At 34.3% G+C, this 19,398-nt stretch overlaps 2 protein-coding genes across 4 annotated transcripts; both read left to right on the forward strand.

The window, feature by feature from the left end:
- The first annotated feature begins 1,462 nt into the window (after positions 1-1,462).
- Positions 1,463-18,818, forward strand: LOC111457492 (MLP-like protein 43). Of its 3 annotated transcripts, XM_023099713.1 has the most exons (3): positions 1,463-1,694; positions 1,776-1,823; positions 18,345-18,818. In XM_023099713.1, the coding sequence occupies exons 1-3, from the start codon at positions 1,508-1,510 to the stop codon at positions 18,593-18,595; spliced, it is 486 nt and encodes a 161-aa protein (XP_022955481.1). In that variant the 5' UTR covers positions 1,463-1,507; the 3' UTR covers positions 18,596-18,818. The 3 variants fall into 3 exon arrangements, with proteins under 3 accessions (XP_022955481.1, XP_022955482.1, XP_022955479.1); XM_023099714.1 differs by lacking the exon at positions 1,776-1,823 and having other exon boundaries at positions 18,297-18,818; XM_023099711.1 differs by lacking the exons at positions 1,463-1,694; positions 1,776-1,823 and adding an exon at positions 17,865-18,091 and having other exon boundaries at positions 18,297-18,818.
- LOC111457493 (MLP-like protein 43) lies at positions 13,754-15,113 on the forward strand. Its single transcript, XM_023099715.1, has 2 exons — positions 13,754-14,006; positions 14,722-15,113. Exons 1-2 carry the CDS (start codon positions 13,820-13,822, stop codon positions 15,018-15,020), a joined length of 486 nt encoding a protein of 161 aa, XP_022955483.1. The 5' UTR covers positions 13,754-13,819; the 3' UTR covers positions 15,021-15,113.
- Positions 18,819-19,398: the final 580 nt, after the last annotated feature.

The following is a 19,398-nucleotide window of genomic DNA, read 5'->3' on the forward strand; positions in this document are numbered from 1 at the left end:
AACGAAAAAAAAACGTGCATGTTGCTAGCATAGATAGTAACTTCAATTTTCTCAAGTATTTTTAAAAAATTCTATTATTGGGATCTCTCAATTCATTGATGTATTCCTCCATTACTCGGGTATCACAATGTTCTTCTCCTCCCTTCGGTGGGCCAAACACTTAGAAGAATAGAGAATGTCCCAAACAACCGAGTGTCCCAAACAATCGAGTGTATTTATGTCCAAGACTAAATAACTTCGTAGTCTAAACAACTTTAGCTTTAATAATTTCGCTCACCTTCTTTGTGTGTACTTAAAAAGAGAATCATTCTGATAGCTAAAACTTCGGTGTCCTTAAAATTTACAGTATTGAGACATTGCTATCTATATTTAATATTTTTTTATTTGCGTTTATGTGAAGTTGAGAGATTCGAACTTCTGACATCTTAATCGAGAATATATGACTAAATAAGTTTAATTATAATATATATATATATATATATATATAATTGTATTGCAGACCATATATATATTTTAAAATTAATGATAAATTCAGGTCGATTCAGTTCAACTCAATATAGTTCGAGAGGAACCCATAAACCAACCCACTTTATAAAATTTTCGTTTATTTGAACAAAATTCAATCCAAATAAGTTAATAATGCAACCTAAGCCGTATAAGTTAAGTTAGGTTGATCGAATTTTTTGAATAATCAAATTTTCTTAAACACTCGTAACTCAAATCGATCTAACAGGAACATTAAACTAAAAGTCTACGAAGATCATGTATGAACACTAGAAGTAATTAGAAGAAAAAACGAATACCTTTATTTTTCTTTATTATCATTCTTTATTCTTATGCACTACAATAATTTAAGAAATGATCAAATTGATTAGGACACATTATTGATGAGGTGGGATTTGTTACATTATAGAACAATGGGGCGATTTAGGTCCAATACGCCTAGACGTAATTTTGTTGAACAGTTATAATACATTTTGGGCCGATTCAGGTCTGGTAGACCTAAACATGATTTCGTTGAATAATCATACAAACAGAAAATACAAAAGTTACGTAATATAATATGAAAATAAATAAAGAGTTTGACGTGACATGGGCATGCAGATACGGACAACACGCCCTGAACGAGCATGACCGTGACACTCAACATCTTAAATATTTTGATAGTTTAATTTATGAATTTGTCGGGTCTTCAAAGTCAAAAAAATTAGAAAGGTTTAGTTAATAACGTTTAACCTAATCCTTGCCTTAATTAAGGGTTGTAGTGGTTGTTTTCTTGCATCATATCATTCATACCCACCTAATCAAATGAGTATTATTATAGAATAATAATGATAAGATTAAACTATACCAATATCTTTAGGATAAGCCTCATGGCATCCATTATTGCATCATGTGTGACACTAAGCCTTCTCTTTAAATTGAGCTTAGTAGTGGAGAGATAGCTCAATTGGTAGCAATATCAATCTTTATATTTGTAACTCGTTCTTCGAAGTAACTCAATGCCATGGCTCTTTATGGAAAGTTGGAGACCGATATTGAAATTAGGGCTTCAGCGGAAAAGTTTCACGAAATAATTCATCAAAGACCTCACCATATATCCAATATCTGTTCAGACAAAATACAAGGCGTCGAGTTACACGAAGGCGAATGGGACAAAGTTGGCACTATCCTCTATTGGCGCTACGTTCATGGTTTGTTCATTAATATTACATCTTTATCTTTTATCAGTTCAATTATAATTAACCAACGTTTTGTGGATTAAACCTACATAGATGGAAAGAATTGTGCGATGAAGATTGTAATAGAAGCGGTCGATGAGAACAACAATTCGTTCACTTAGAAAGTGTTAGAGGGAGACCTTGTAAGAGCTTTAGAATTAAAATTAAATCTATCCGAAAGGAGAAGGGAAGTGTGATTCATTGTGGTTTGGAGTATGAGAAGCTTCATAAAGGAATTCAAGATTCACATACTTTTCTTCAGCTTTGTGTTGATGTCGCCAAAGACATTGATGCTTACCTTATGGGAGACAATAATGAAGGTTCATTTATAGCCAAGGCATGACCAACAAACCACTCATAGCTCTTGGGTGGTGCTATTACTATGTTATGTTATGGAATAATAATTGGCAATTACTATGTTGCTAATCTTAGTTTTGTACTTAAATAAACATATCATGTCGTGATTTAGCTTCTTCTATGTCACGATCACAGTGAAATACATAGATTTTTATATGTTTATAATAAAATGCGAATAAGGTTTGTAATTTGGTGCAATAATTGTTAACGTTTTGCATTGTGTTTGAGCATTCCTTCTTGTTGGATGACCGAGTGTAATCAGCTCATTTTCTGGAACTTTCGAGTTACAAATAGCTATTAATGACATGAAATAAAATAACATCGTTAATTTCAATAATTTAAAATCATGCATTTCACTAAGTAAATTAGACAGATGCCTTGGGGTTGATATTCCCTCTGTGACTTTCAAAGTCCCGAGCACCCCAAGGCCACGAACTGTTACTTCATGGACTTGAAAAAAAAGTTTAGAAAGGAGTGAATATAGACATACCCAGTAAGTAATCCACTTGTAGGCTTTTATTCGCATCCAAGTCTTAGGAGAGAACCACCAACTATACTCTAGATCCTAAAGTCTTAGTACTCTTAGTACACAGTTCGGGGTAGAAGAATACCTTTGAAGCGGTATTCAGCGTTTGAGATGAGGTACTCCCTCATAAAACATGTACCCCGGGTACAACTGAGCTAGAATAAGTCACCCGCGTGGTCAACGTCCTTCCACAGGATGGACCCTCCATGCAAGCAACCTTGACCCACCCACGTGATCAACATCGTACCATAAGACGGATCCACCATGCAGAGTAGTCAATCTACCACTGAGTAACACCACCCTAACTAGCATCTCGCCTAGCTCCACGGTACCGCACCAGAGTAGAAAGGGAAGTGAAGAATCCTCGAACGCCATACCAGCTACTGTCGGCTAAGGGATCTTTTTCCTTCGTTTTGGGGGTTCTAAAGTGGTTGTCTAGGTCTCAAGGGTAGTTAGATTGTTGAGCTAGGGGTCTTGGCTTTCCAATTCACTCATTCAAGACTTCCAAATCTATAATGGTCTTGGGTTAAAGGGTCTCTCCCTCTAATCGTCTCTCACGATACCACTGAACGCAAGATTGGGAGGGTCCCCTATATGAACCCAAATCAATCCCTACAAGTGTACACCCTAGGCATAACTCAACACTACTCCTTATCATTCATATCATAATCATTTATATCATAAGTTCACACAATCATTCAATAGGAGTTTATGTATGATTAACTATGCATGCAGTCACACAAGCTCAATGGGACGATAACATCCATCAGCACCCGGAGCCCAGATACACAAATACCCCGCCTGCCAACATAGCATGAACAAATATAAACAGTAGTATGACAATCTAGAAAGCATACAAAATTTGAGTATGAAATTCCACTAGGGTAGCAAGTTCATCAATTATATAATTAACTTCCTTAAGTGGAGGGGATTATCAAATCGAGCCATCTAGGAGTAATTTGCTCTAGATGCATGCAAAACCAAGCGCACCCTACCCGCATTACTTCTAATTGTGCGTGGTTATTTATAGGTTTGTCGCGTGCCTTCCCGAATTTGATTTATAGATGTAAAGGAGTCCAAAAATTAAGAATTCTCTCTGTGGGCACCTGTTTCCTATTTCACATTAAAATAGGATTAGTATTGGAATTGGGGCGAAAAACTAGCAAATCTAACGAAAAACGGGTGAAAATAGGGCATCCACACGCTTGCACGCGTTGGTAGGCTCCCCCTACATGCTGGCACACGTGCGGGCAGTGGCATGCTTTGAGCCTCTGCAGACGTAGACCTACCCTTTGAATTTTCTAGGCGTGACATGTGGTATGCAAGGATTGGCAGTAAGATTCAGGTTGGTTCGCTTCACGGTGCGCAGGTCGGTTTTCGGTTGGGGTATTTGGGTTAGTAGTTGGACGCATGTTAGCACACGGTGTCGCAGGCGTGTTTCTCCACTGTGTGTTCTGTCCCTCTTGTTGCTAGACGCATCTCCCCCTTTCCAGCTGCTGCGTGTTCGTCGTCAATTGCCTGAATTCAACAATTTTCGAGATTCTGGTCAAATCACATATCAACCTATTTTTTTCACATATCAACTTTTTTATTTTTTATTTTTTTATCCTCCCATCTATAACTCGAATCAACTCGATTACTTCACAAAAATTCAAGATCTCAAGTCCACTTATCCAGATATATTTTCCTTCGTATTTTTTTTTTATATTCACATAACTTAATAAATGAGATCGAACATTAATTAAAAAAAAACTCAGTTCCTTAAGTTAGATGGGCTCTTGAGCACAAGAACCAATCTAACGTAAAGATCAACAAGTTCATTCTGCATTTCTCTTAATTGAATTTCTCCGTACAATAAAAATAAGATGTGGCCTAATTGGTTAGGACACATTATTGATGAGGTGGGATTACTTACTTTATTGAACAATTATTAGTAGATTTATTTAAAACCTAATAAATTAAACACATGCACAATTATGTCAAAGATTCACTTTCAAAATATTGATGGCGTTATATTAAGATTCACCGCAACGTCGTCATCTGTACAGAGGTGACTTACCTTTACCTGAAAAATAAGAGCACGTGGTTTGATTATTTTAAGAAATACTCAGTAAGTAACCCCACTACTGGAGTCGGAAAATGTAATCACATACATGTTTGGGATCTATCATTTTATAAAACATCATTTCATGGTCTTGGTCTCAACTTCTCGAGCAAAATTGGATGTGTAGTATTTCTCTACTTCACGACCCACATAAGCGCTGAACTCCAGAGAACTTGTACACGTAGTCCCTGGACATGGCCTTCGACTAGCGTATACTCACACTACCAATATACCACCGAGGAAAATGTATTTTTTTTTTTGAAAAAATCAAATCTCAAATCTCAACATTAAGCACTCCATAATGCATGATTAAAAGAAAATTATGTATCATCAAAGAAACTAGAAAATTTGATTTAATAATGTATATGTAACCTACTACATTATAGCCCTCGTTCTAATTAAGTCTTAATGTAGTTGTTTAATTATATCATATTGTTCATGTCACGTAATTAAATTAGTATTATAACATAGTAATAAGATGAAAATTAAATTATATAAAATACCATTCATATAAAAAGGTGCCATAATTTATAATATCATTCATATAAATAGGCATGTGTCAAAATTTTATTTCATGAATAATATTATATCTGATGTCAATAATATATATATTGAATTAAAATAAGTGATACCAAAAATTTCAATCTTCTTATAGTTGATATAACCGTCCTATTAGACGCGTTTTAAAATTTTTGAATGGAAGCTCGAAAGTAAAAACTCAAAGATGACAATATCAACTAGCTGTGGGCTTGAGCTGTTACGAGAAGATAAAGTAATCTTATTTCTTAAAAACGGGAAGGAGAATTATTAAAGAGAGGATAAAATGTAAAATCTTTACACCAAATGACATCCATTATTACACGTGTGAGAGTAAGCCCGGTCTTTAAATTGAGCTTAGTAGAGAAGAGATGCTTGGTAGCCATATTGTTAAGAATGAGAAATAGAAATAGAATTGGGATCGAAAAAATATGATCTTCATTCAGGTTTACCACGTTTAAATAGGATACAAACTATCAACTAATACCTAAAAATAGAAAAATATATATCTAATTAAATCTGGTAAATAAATAAAATATACCGTTAATCAAATCTATACTAACAACTTTCTAAATATCTAAGATATATTCTAACCAATTCTCACGGAAAAATATCCTCTTAATACTCCCCCTCAAGTTGGAGAGTGTATGTCGATCACACCCAACTTGTCCTTCAAAAAGTCAAATTGCTGTCTTCCCAAAGCTTTAGTAAAAACATCTGCCAATTGCATTTTGGTCGAAACATAACACGGTTTGATGATTCCAGCTTGTAATTTTTCTCGAACTATATGACAATCTATTTCAATGTGTTTCGTACGTTCATGAAAAACTGGATTGGCTGCTATATGTAATGCTGCTTGATTATCACAATATAATAATGCTGGTTCGGACAGTGGAACATTCAAGTCTTGAAGAATGTATCTTAACCAAGTTAACTCTAAACAAGTATTTGCCATAGCTCGATACTCGGCTTCTGCTGATGATCTGGACACATTAGTCTGCTTTTTAGACTTCCAAGAAATAATTGAATTTCCGAGGAAAATGCAGAACCCAGAAATAGATCGTCTGGAAGTTCGACAACCACCCCAGTCAGAATCGCAATATGCCTGTAATCTTAAATTGTTTTCAGATGGCAGTAGAAGTCCTTGACCAGGAGTGCCTTTAATGTACCTCAGAACTCGAAGAGCTGCCTCCCAATGTGGTTTTCTTGGTTCATGCATAAATTGGCTAAGCATACGAACTGAATAAGCTATGTCAGGCCTAGTGACGGTCAAATATATTAATCTGCCAATCAACCGTCTGTATTTACTTGAATCATTCAACTTCTCTCCTTCGGTTAAAGAAAGTTTCAGATTTTGCTCCATAGGAAATTTGTCTGGACGTGCTCCTGTAAGACCTGTGTCTTGAAGGATGTCTAGAGCATACTTCCTTTGAGACATAAAAATTCCTTTTCTAGATCGAGAAAATTCAATGCCTAGAAAATATTTCAAATTTCCTAAATCTTTGATAAGAAATTTCTGGAGTAAACTAGTCTTGAGATATTGAATTTCTTCGAGATCATTGCCTGTCAACAGAATATCATCAACATAGATTAGAACTGCAGTGAAAGAAGTACCTTTACTCTTAGTAAACAAAGAGTAATCTGCTTTGGACTGAGTGTAGCCTGCATTTTGTATAGTTGTAGAAAATATGGAGAACCAATTGCGAGAAGCCTGTTTTAATCCATAAAGAGATTTATGGAGCCGACATACTGTATTCTCCCCCTGTCGGCGAAGACCTGGTGGTAAAGACATATAAACTTCCTCGTCTAGATTACCATGGAGAAAGGCATTTTGAACATCCAACTGATGGGTGAACCATTTTCGAGCAGCAGCAACAGTGAGTAAGCAACGAAGTGTAGTAAGTTTCGCTGTAGGGGAAAATGTTTCTGTGTAATCAATACCTTCAACCTGAGTGTACCCCTTTGCTACTAGTCGAGCTTTATAACGTTCAACAGAACCATCAGAGTTGTATTTAATTTTGTACACCCAACGACAACCAATAGCTTTATGACCAAGTGGTAGAGGAACGAGAGACCATGTATGATTACGTTCCAAAGCTGCAATTTCATCATTCATAGCCTGCTGCCATAACGGGTCGCCAACTGCCTCGTCATAGGTTTTAGGTTCTGTCTGGGATGTAATAAGAGCTAGAAAAGCACGTTGAGTAGGAGAAAAACGAGAGAATGAAAGGTAATGATGAAGGGGATACCTGGTGCCAGTGCCGGGACTTGAGCTAGAGGTTAAATGATTGGCTCCAGAAGACATCTCATAATCCTTATGCCAAGCTGGAGGCTGTTTAGTACGAGTAGAACGTCGAAGTGGAGCTGATGTATCAGGTGGGATAGGATTGGAATTAGTGGGCGAATCTAGAGAAGGTGGAGGAGACGACGGAGTAGTAGGTGAAGGGATAGGAGGTGAAGGAGGAGTAGGAGGTGAAGGAGGAGTAGGAGGTGAAGGAATAGGAGGTGAAGGAGGAGTAGGAGGTGAAGGTGGAGGATGGATGTTTGAGTAGGATGGATCATGAAGTGGTACAACAGGAGTCGAAGGAGCTAATGTCGAAGTTTGTGAAGCTGATGAAAAAGGAAAATCATCTTCACAAAATTTGACATCACGGCTGATAAAGAATGTGTGAGATTGCATGTCATACAACTTGTAACCTTTATGACCACAAGGATATCCTACGAAAACACAAGGAGTTGCCCTAGGTTCAAATTTTTGCTTAGGATGTACTATAGTTGCATAACATTTACAACCAAAAACTTTAAGATGATGAAATGTAGGTGGTCGTTTGTAGAGTGCTTCAAAGGGTGTCTTGTTAGATAATAATGGTGATGGCGTTCTATTTATAAGATAAACAGCCGTTAAAATGCACTCTCCCCAAAAATTAAGTGGAACCTGTGACTGAAAAAGAAGAGACCTAGCTACATTTAGGATATGGCGATGCTTGCGTTCTACGACTCCATTTTGTTGTGGAGTATAGACACAAGTGCGCTGAAATTCAATACCACAAGAAGTAAAGAATGGTTGCAAAGATAGGAACTCAGTCCCATTGTCTGATCGAACTATCTTGATAGTAGTATGAAATTGAGTTTGAACGAATTTAACAAAGTTCATCAACAAATGATGTACTTCTGACTTATGTTGCATTAAAAAAACCCAAGTACATCGAGTAAAATCATCAACAATAGTGAGAAAAAAACGCAAACCGGAATGGGTAGGAATTTTATGTGGTCCCCAAACATCACAATGTATCAGATCAAAAGCAGAATGGGTTGTTATTGAACTTCTTGGGAAAGACAACCTAGTTTGTTTTGCTAACGGGCAGATACTGCAATTATGAGAATAACTCGCATTATTAAGATGCAATTGATCAGCTAGAAATTTAAAACGAGAAAAGGAAGGATGACCTAGGCGTAAATGCCACAAATCAGATGACTGAGGTACTTGATGAGCTGAAGACTTGATTGGAGATGAAGAAATATGATAGAGACCTCCAAATTGTTTACCCGAGCCAATCATCTTCCCCGTAGCCAAGTCCTGCATAACACAAGAATCAGGATAGAAGGTGACATAACATTTCAAGTTATTGGTAAGTTTGCTGATCGACATTAGGTTTAAATTGAACGAAGGCACACATAAAACGTTGTTTAATTTAAGGTTAGGGCTAAGGGAAATATTGCCAGTATGTGACACACGTGCTGTCTCTCCATTAGGCAAATTTATTGTAGACATGATGGCAGCCTTTGGTTCAGTCATAACAGAAGATTTTGATACTATATGATCCGTAGCTCCACTATCGAGAATCCATGAATTAGAACTCGCAGAGTTAATAGATAATGTAGATATGGGAAACAAACCTGCAACATTGATGTGATTGTCAGAATTACCAGAAGGGTGATGATTGATTGCAGATAAGGCTTGTGCTATCTGTCGTAATTGCTTAGAAGAAAAATTTGGAATGGAATTAGGTGACTGTTCTTCTGTATTCAACTGTGAAACATCGGCCATATTTGCAGATGATCGATATCCACGGTTATTGTGTTGATTGTCTTGTCTTGTCCTTCCAGAATTATTTTTCTGTCGACACCGATCTTCTGTATGGCCCCTTCTATCACAAAACTTACAGTGAAACTTAAGAATTCGACACTCATTAATTGTATGACCACTTTTATTGCAGTGTTCACACAATTTGTCCTTGGCGAATTTTGAATATATTGTTTTCTTTTGCACTACTGATGCAATCGAGATTTTCTCAGTAGGTTCGGAAGTTACCTGACGCTGCATCTCTTCTTGTACAAGTAATGAATAGGCTTGCCTCACATTAGGTAATGGAGACATCATCAATATGTTAGATCTCACCGTTTTATAAGACTGATTGAGCCCCATGAGCAATTGCATCAACTTGTCTTCTTCGCGTTGATCAATATGTATTTGACGTTGATTACAGGTAAATGGTGTGCGGTACGCTTCCAGTTCATCCCAGAGTGCTTTGAGCTTGGTGAAATATGTTGACAGTGCCATGGTTCCTTGTGACATCGTTGCTATCGAGTTTTGTATTTGAAAAATTGCTGGAGCATTCTTTTGTGAGAATTGATCGTGAAGATCAACCCACACTTGATGAGCTGTCTTGGCGTGAATAATGCCTTTAGCGATATCTGCTTCAACGGAATGAGTTAACCAAGATATTATCATACTGTTGCACTGATTCCAGAGTTCGAATTCGGTTGAATTTGCATCTTGGGACGGTTCCTCAATTGTGCCATCAATGAAGCCAATTTTCTTCTTGGCAATAAGAGCATGCATAACTGATTTCCTCCAGGATTGATAATTTGCTCCATTTAATTTGATTGGAACAAGTGAATATCCTGGCTGATCAGAGTGATGAATATAGTACGGATGTGTTAAATCAACATCCGAAATTTTGAAGCTAGATTTGGCTGATTCCGCCATAAAGGAAATTTTGATATTTAAGAACACCAAGATCGGTGCTCTGATACCATATTAAGAATGAGAAATAGAAATAGAATTGGGATCGAAAAAATATGATCTTCATTCAGGTTTACCACGTTTAAATAGGATACAAACTATCAACTAATACCTAAAAATAGAAAAATATATATCTAATTAAATCTGGTAAATAAATAAAATATACGGTTAATCAAATCTATACTAACAACTTTCTAAATATCTAAGATATATTCTAACAATTCTCACGGAAAAATATCCTCTTAATACATATCTATCTTTATCTTTGTAACTTGTTCTTCCAAGTAACTCAACACCATGGCTCTCTATGGAAAGTTAGAGAACGATGTAAAAATCAAGGCTTCAGCCGAAAAGTTTCATGAAATACTTCATCAAAGACCTTACTATATGTCCAATATCTGTTCAGATAAAATACAAGATGTCAAGTTACAAGATGGTGAATGGGGCAAAGCTGGCACTATCCAAAATTGGTGCTATGTTCTTGGTTTGTTCATGAATCTCCTCCTCATTTTTTGAAAGTTTAACAATTTATTCAACATTTTTTGAAATTAATATTAGATCGACATCATATTTAACGAACGTTTTGTGGATTAAACCTTTTAGATGGAAAGGTTCGTAAGGGAAAGAAGATAATTGAAGATGTTGATGAGGAGAAGAATTCATTGACATGGAAATTGGTAGAGGGAGACCTTTTAGAGCTCTACAAGAGCTTCAGAATTAAAGTCCAATGTATCCCAAAGGATGAGGGAAGTGTTATTCACTATGCTTTGGAATATGAAAAGCTGCATGAAGGAATTCCAGATTCACATAGTTTGTTTCAGTTTTGTGCTGATGTTACCAAAGACATTGAGGCTCACCTTATGGGAAACAATAATGACGTTTGAGCTATTGCTTAAAGCATGGTGGTATTACTATATTATGGAATAATAATTGGCAATTACTATATATGTTGCTAATAACATTCATATTATGCCATCATGAGTGGGAGAATATTGTGGAGAAGTATTGTAATATGAATGTTTATATGCTTCCAATAAAGTGGGAATGAAAGTTTGTGTTAATACTGTGTACTATGTTTGAGCATGCCTTTTTTATGGATGACAAGATTCTTCTATGTCATTTCTTTGTTCGAAGATGAGAGTAATCTTTAAAAGTAAGGTCATGTTAATAAATAAGGTAAATAGGTTCAAGTCAGAAAATATCGATTCGTTAATCTTTCAATGCTGACTTAAACCTTCGAAGAAAAAAGAAGAAAAAATTGATGAAGAAAGAGAACCAAGTAAAAGAAAATAGTTCAATCTTAGTAATCTTTCCTTAAACTTGACTTAGAAAAAAACAAACAAACACCTAACTATTTAGGACCTGGTTCGATCAAAGAGATAATTGAATAAAATTAGAGAGCAAAGCTACTTTACTTCGTTCAAGAAAAATCGTTCAAGAAAAATAGTTCAGATTTTTGTTTGAGTGTTTCCTACCTTAAACCTAACTCAAAAAGAGAAGAAATTGACGAGGAAAGATTATGATTTGAATAATGATTGTGATTGGAACAATGAAGGTTTCTAACTTGTTCTCACGCGTAAACTTAAAAATTGGTTTATTTTTCATTTTAGTCTCTAAATTTTTTAAAATTTTTTGTTTTGGTTCTCAAACATTTAAATAACTATGATATGGAAACTCTACAACAGTTATGAATATACAAAAATCTCTAAGCTTAAACTTCCCCAATCAAAATGATTTCATTCCAAATAATTAAAACTCTCACAAGCGGAGTCATTTAGTCACCATGCCGAACAATTGAGTTGTCAAACCAAGTTGAGAGTACAAACCAAGTTGACAATTAAGCTACGACTGGAGTAACGACTTCCACATGTACGCAGAGTGTAGCTGACAGACTCGGGTTACCACGCAAATTTCTAGGTTGACAAACGGGTTCCGAGTTGGGGCGTTACGTAGGATGGCGTACACACATCTTCTTGGGTTGTGAGTTGTTGAGCCGTTGGGTCGTGGATTGTGCGCACCTTGGGCTACCAAATTACCTCTTGGTTACGGGTCACCCAAACCGAGTCTGACACGACCTTCACTTCGTCTTCTACGTTTTACTACTCAAAATCGTAGCCCTTCTCTTCTCCGACCAGTTTTTCAATGGCTACGAGCTTGATTCCATCATCGTTTACTCATACAACAACACTGAGAGTACTCCTAAGCACTTACGATACTATACCCCACTAATATTCCCGAACGTAGAACATTGGTGACTCAAAACTCACGAATTTGTGCTCATCATTCCCTCTCTGAAACCTCTTCAAACGAGTGTGTAAGTTGAAAAATGGGAACGAGAATGAGATGGGTGATTGAAAGTGTGAAGGTACAACGATTGGGAAGGAGACGTGGGTGGTTGAGTCCACAAAATCAACGACTAGCTCTAGATCGTAACCATAACTACGGAGTAGTTACAACTCTTTCAAAACAATTAAATATATTATCGATCCATAATTCACGATCACATAATTATTTCCCTCCAATATGTTTTATTCTCACTCACATGCATCTAAAAAAAATTTACAAGAGGTCATCCAAAACATGTTTAACCACAAAGTTCGTGTAACTGAGCCACAAAAAAAAAAAAAAAAGTAATACTTTGTTAGTATAAATAGTGACTCGCAATATTTTTAAGCATTTCTTGGCTATTCTATCCTCACGATTGTTCTCTTTCAGATGTGGTCTCGATTCATTCATGTATCCCTCATTTACTTGGGTCTCACAAATAAAAATGTATTAACTCATACATGTAGTAGCAACTTTATTATATATATATATACAAAAAAAAAATAGTCGTTACATTATACATTCATGACTTTGAAATAAGAATAAGAATGTATTATTCAACATCTAAGCTCTGCATAATGATGATTAAAAAAGAATTATGTACCATCAAAGAAAATAGGAAGTTTGAATTAATAATGCATAACCTACACTACATTATAACCTTAGCCTTAACTAAGTCTTAAAGTAGTTGTTTAATTATATCATATCATCCATACCCACATAATTAAATTAGTATTATAGCATAACACTAATAACATTAAATTAAATACCTTTAAACTCACCTTCAAATTTTCATTTTAACTCTAAAATTTTAAAATTGTTTAAAAAATACAATTAAGGTTCCATCTATTAACACATGAGGAATAAAAATTGATACGAAAACTGATGCATAAATATTAAAATATATATGTTTCTAATTTACAATACCATTCATATAAATGAACGTATATGTCAACTTATATGTAAAAATTTATTTTATGATTAATGTTCCATCTGATGATATATTCTAAATTGAAGTGAATGATGTATATTTATCGTCATGAAAAAATTATAAGAGAGGACAAAAATGTAAAATCTTTACACCAAACGGCATCCATTATTGCATGTGTGAGAGTAAGCCATCACTTTAAAATGAGCTTAATAGAGGAGAGATGCTTGGTAGCAATATCTATCATTATTGTTGTTGGGTTACAATTTGAGCAACTTCCAAGTGACTCAACCCCATGGCTCTCTATAGAAAGGTGGAGACTGAGGTAGAAATTAAGGCTTCAACTCAAAAGTTTCATGAAATAATTAATCGAAAACTTTACCGTGTATCTAATGTCTCTTCAAATAAAATACGAAGCTGCGAGTTACATGAAGGTGAATGGGGCAAAGTTGGCACTATCCTCTATTGGCATTACACTCATGGTTTGTTTATTTATATTCTTTCGATGAATCTCCCTTTTTATTGGCTAAATTATCTCATTTTTGTGTATTTGATCCATCAACTTTCAAAATTATTTTGTTTTTAAGCTATAGATTCACTATTTCTATTCATATATTTTTTTTTCTTTTTTAACTCATATCTACTCATTTTTAAAAAATGAAGCCAAATATTAAAAATTAAAAATGAAGTTTTAGAACCGATTTGTGTTTTTTTTTTTAAAAAAAATGAGAAGCTTACAAAATATTTGTGAGAAACCGAATATAACTTATAATCTATTAGCTTCTGAATGTCTAATTTTGTGTTGATTAACGATCTCTCAATTTTTTAAGAAAGTTAAATGACCTACGTTAAATTTTGTTAGATACAATGACCCTCTATGTATCTCTATAACATTGTTCACTTTTGGAATAAGTCGGTTGATTTAGTTTTTAGTTTTATAAAAAATGACTTATACTAATAAAAAATTATTGCATACTTAGATCTTAATTTTATTAAGTCTCAACATATTTAAAATTAAATTTTATGTACACCAAAACCCTAAATTTTCAATTTTATGTTTGGTAGTTTGATCATAAATTTTTAAAAATATCAAATAAATCACACATAATAAAAAATTTAAGAATTTAACCAATAAACTTAAATTTAAGAGACCAGGATTATAATTTAACCACTTTAACTCGAAACAATATTGCATAGATGAGAAGGATCGTGTGGCAAAGAGTGTAACCGAAGATGTCGATGAGGAGAACAATTCACTCACTTGGAATATGGTTGAGGGAGACCATTTAAAGCACTACAAGAGCTTCAAAATTAAAATCCAATGTATCCCAAAGGATAAGGGAAGTGTGATTCGCTTTACTTTGGAATATGAAAAGCTGCATGAAAAAATTCCAGATTCACATACTTTTCTGCTGTTTTGTGTTGATATTGCCAAAGACATTGATGCTTACCTCATGGGAGACAATAATGAAGGCTCATTTATAACCAAGGCATGACCAACAAACCATTCATAGCTCTTGGGTGGTGCTATTACTATGCTATATTATGGAATAATCTTAGTTTATACTTAAATAAACATATTATGTCGTGCTTTATAATATATATAGATCTTTATATGCTTCTAATAAAATGGGAATAAAGTTTGTAATAATTGTTAATGTTGTACATTGTGTTTGAGCATTCCTTTTTTTTGAAATTCTCGAATAAATCGTTACTAATGATGTGAAACAATATGAACTCATTAATTTCAATAATTTAAAATCATGCATTTCACTTATATAGGATTTGAAACATTTCAATAAATTTTTAATTACACAATACTTTGAAAATTAACCATGTACGTATCAAAGTAGGAAGGAATATGATTCATTACATGCAAGCTCGTGTATGCACTTGTCTCAACTATGTAACTCATGTTTTATCTGAAAATGAAGAATAACATGAATGAATATAAAAATATTTAGTAAATAATCTACCTCTAAGTTCTAAATTTGTTCTTAAGTCTCACGTTATCCATCTATATTATAGAAATTATATCCAATTGCTCAATGAAGATTTACAAATTTGAGGAATAAAAACTCGAATCAGAACAAAATTGTCTTTTTGGCTTTCGAGAAAACTACACTCGTTTATCCTTTAAATTAACCTCAAAACTTGGTTTAAACCATCAAAATCTTATGTTTTACTAACATTTAGGAAGGAAATAGTTAGGGATTCATGGTAGGCTCTCACATGTGATGGATGGGTTGTAATTACTCTATGTTTTTTTTTATTTATTAAAAATAAGGTATTTATTGCATGCATGACATGTCTACTACGTGCTGAAAAATTCATTTAAAAGATTTTAGAAACGATGCCATGGACTTATACCTTCATAATAAATTCATTAAAACAATAAGGCGGAAAATTATTAACATGAATTTAATAAAATAAAGAAAAATAAAGTAACGTCGTGATCTAACTCAAGGACCACAAAAGCAACATGAATGCATTTACTCTATCTTTGGTCTCGTGGTTGTCATCACGACCTCATCATCTACACAAGAGTGCTTTATCTTTATCTGAAAATTAAGAGTAGCAAATGACTTGAGTGCTTTAAGAAATACTCAATAAGTAACCCCACTGTTGGGGTCGAAAAATGCGATTACATGCAATATGGTGGAACCTATCATTTCATAAAAACATCATGACATGACCCTGGACTCTGCTTTCCAGTCCAAAAAAGATTGGATGTGACACTCGTGTAAAGGAGGGGTACATAAATGAACCGAGATTACATCTGAATTAGAGCGATTCTAAGGATATAATGACTAAGAAAGGTTAAAGGAAATGAAAGATACTACTCATATCAACAAGGTACACCTTTCTTTTCGATGACTCAATAGTAAGAATTCCATGGTTAAGCATGCTTTACTTGGAGCAATTCTATGTTAGGTGATTTACTAGGCACTCTTAGGAATTTTCGTAGGATGCATGTGCGTGAAGACAAAGCATGTTAGAATGACTCGTGTTGGTTTGTGGAGATATTTTTCACTCTTTAGAAGTGAAGAATAGTCTTCACTCTAAGAAATAGTCTCTACTCTTAGGAAGCAAGGAGTAGCATGACTAATTGGGCTAGCACATGCTCATACTATCGAACATTATGGAGGGAAAGAACCCGCATAATATCTTAATTAACCTAAGCTGGAGTTACTATCTTATCCTTGGTACTAATTTAAAACTAGCTTTGGAGAACGAGTAAACCTATACAAGCCCATAGTATTTACTTAGAATATGTTAAAGGGTTTAGTCCACCTCTGGGTCTCAAATAGTTCTCTAATTTAGCTTAACACACTCTAAATGGACGAAACAATGACTATACTCACTTCAATTGCATCGGATAACTAAAAAAAAAAAAACAGTTCTAGAATAGTCTAAAATGGTTAAATAGAGTCGTAAGATTCGGATTAGGTCATGGATTGGGTCGTGGGTTAGGTCACTAGATTGGGTTGGTACATGTCTAGAAGTCAGGTCATTGGCAACCGATTAGGCTATGGACATGGAAGTCATTAAGAGAGAATGAATACCTCTATTTTTTTTATTGTTATCATTCTTTATTCTTATGCATTACAATAGTTTAAGAAGCGACCAAATTGATTAGAAAACATTATTGATGAGGTGGGATTTGTTATATTATAGAACAATGGGTAGCTTTATTTATTAGAAAATAAATAAAATACATTCATAATTATGTAAATAAAAAATCATTTTGAAAATAATGATCCATTCGAACTGACTTATATTTATATTTGAAGACCTTTTTTTTCATACATATTTGAGAATTTTTCAAAATTAGATTCTTTAATTGTGTTGGGTATAGCTTGATTAAAAATTCGTGAACGGCTAAATTAATAAAAATATCATTAAACTTTGCACTCTATTTCAATATCTCAATTTAATAACTACATTCAGCATCTCATACGCTCTGATAATTTAATTTGTGAATTTACCTGTTCTTCAACGTCAAAAAAGCTAACATTATATCACTAAAAAAGGGTTTTAACTTTATAATGCAAGATTAAAAGATAATTAAGTATGAAGAAGAGAAAATAGAAAGTTTGAATTAATAATGTATAACCTAACCCATGCCTTAATTAAGGGTTGTAGTGGTTGTTTTATTACATCATATCATTCAAACCCACGTAATTAAATAAGTATTATTAGAGAATAATAATGATAAGATTAGTGGTATATCCTTTAGCGTAAGCCTCATGGCATCCATTATTGCATCATGTGTGAGACTAACCCTTCTCTTTAAATTGAGCTTAGTAGTGGAAAGAAGCTTGGTAGCAATATCTATCTTTTATCTTTGTAACTTGTTGTTCCAAGTAACTCAACCTCATGGCTCTCTACGGAAAGTTGGAGACTGATGTAGAAATTAAGGCTTCAGCGGAGAAGTTTCATGAAATACTTCATCAAAAGCCTCACCATATGTCGAAGGCCTCTTCAGATAAAATACAAAGCTGCGAGTTACATGAAGGCGAATGGGGCAAAGTTGACTCAATTCTCTATTTTACCTACGCACATGGTTGTTCATTAACATTCGATCTCTTCCAATTTCCCACCTTTTTATCTTTTATCGATTAAATTATAAGTTCAGTCTCTAAACTTTAAATTTTGTGTTTATTTGATTTAATTCTTTCCAAACATTTTAAGGTTGAGATGATTTTAACCTTTTTTTTTTTATTTAAATGTTAAATTTAATGAACGTTTTATGGATTAAACCCACATAGATGGTAAGGTTTCTGTGGCGAAGGACCTTATAGAAGCGGTTGACGAGGAGAACAATTCATTCACATGGAAAGTATTAGAGGGAGACCTTTTGGAGTACTACAAGAGCTTCAGAATTAGAGTCCAATCTATCCCAAAGGATGAGGGAAGTGTGATTCACTTTACTTTGGAATATGAAAAGCTGCATGAAGGAATTCCAGATTCACATAGTTTGCTTCAGCTTTGTGCTGATGTCTCCAAAGACATTGAGGCTTACCTTATGGGAAACAATAATGAAAGTTCATTTATAGCCAAGGCATGAGCAACAAACCTCTCTCGCCACCCATAGCTAAGGTGGTGGTATTACTATACTATGGAATAATAATTGGCAATTACCATGTTTCTAATGAGTGTTTTATACTTAAATAATGCTGTGATTTAGCTTGTTCTATGCCACCATTAGTTGGAGACAAGTGTTGTGAAATGTTATAATCTTTGTATGCTTTCTAATAAAATAGAATAAAGTTTGTGTCTTGGTACAATAATTGAATGTCATAGTATCTCAACTTCATTAATCGAATATTAATTTTCATCGGTTGGAGTAAAGTTTTCAAAAGCTCTAACATATGTATCAAAGTGGAGTGATCCATGTTCAAGATTCGAATCAGTTTTTGGAATTTGGATACGGTCTCTGATAACTCCAACATTTTCCTGCGATATGGTCATGTTATCTACTTGCTTTTTAAGAGTAAAGACTATCCACACAAACCAACTCGAGTCATTCAAATATGTTTTGACCTCACTTACGTGCATCTTAGAAAAATTCTTCGAAGGTCATCTAACATAAAATTAATCTAAATTAAATACACAACTATGAAGTTTCTATGATCGAGCCATCGATAAAGGAAGATGGTACTTTATTGATATAGGTAGTAACTTTCAATTGTTTTAAGTTTTTTTTTAACTACCTTATCCTCGGGATCATTCTCATTTAGATATAGTCTCAGTTCATTCATATATTATTTCATTACTCGAGTATCACACTCGAATAATTGAAACATGCCGTCAATGAATTATTTGACCTACATGTTACAAATATATCTTTACTTTTCTCATTTTCTCCTC

The sequence above is a fragment of the Cucurbita moschata genome, unplaced genomic scaffold (assembly GCF_002738365.1).
Source record: "Cucurbita moschata cultivar Rifu unplaced genomic scaffold, Cmos_1.0 Cmo_Scf00020, whole genome shotgun sequence".
Taxonomy (NCBI): Eukaryota; Viridiplantae; Streptophyta; class Magnoliopsida; order Cucurbitales; family Cucurbitaceae; genus Cucurbita; species Cucurbita moschata.

Excerpts from the sequence above, each read along its gene's own strand:
- LOC111457493 (XM_023099715.1), top strand. The coding sequence starts at position 13,820 with ATGGCTCTCTATAGAAAGGTGGAGACTGAGGTAGAAATTAAGGCTTCA. Across the intron at positions 14,007-14,721 it reads CTATTGGCATTACACTCATG|ATGAGAAGGATCGTGTGGCA; the intron begins GTTTGTTTATTT and ends AATATTGCATAG.
- LOC111457492 (XM_023099713.1), top strand. The coding sequence starts at position 1,508 with ATGGCTCTTTATGGAAAGTTGGAGACCGATATTGAAATTAGGGCTTCA. Across the intron at positions 1,695-1,775 it reads CTATTGGCGCTACGTTCATG|ATGGAAAGAATTGTGCGATG; the intron begins GTTTGTTCATTA and ends AAACCTACATAG. Across the intron at positions 1,824-18,344 it reads AATAGAAGCGGTCGATGAGA|AGAACAATTCATTCACATGG; the intron begins ACAACAATTCGT and ends CGGTTGACGAGG.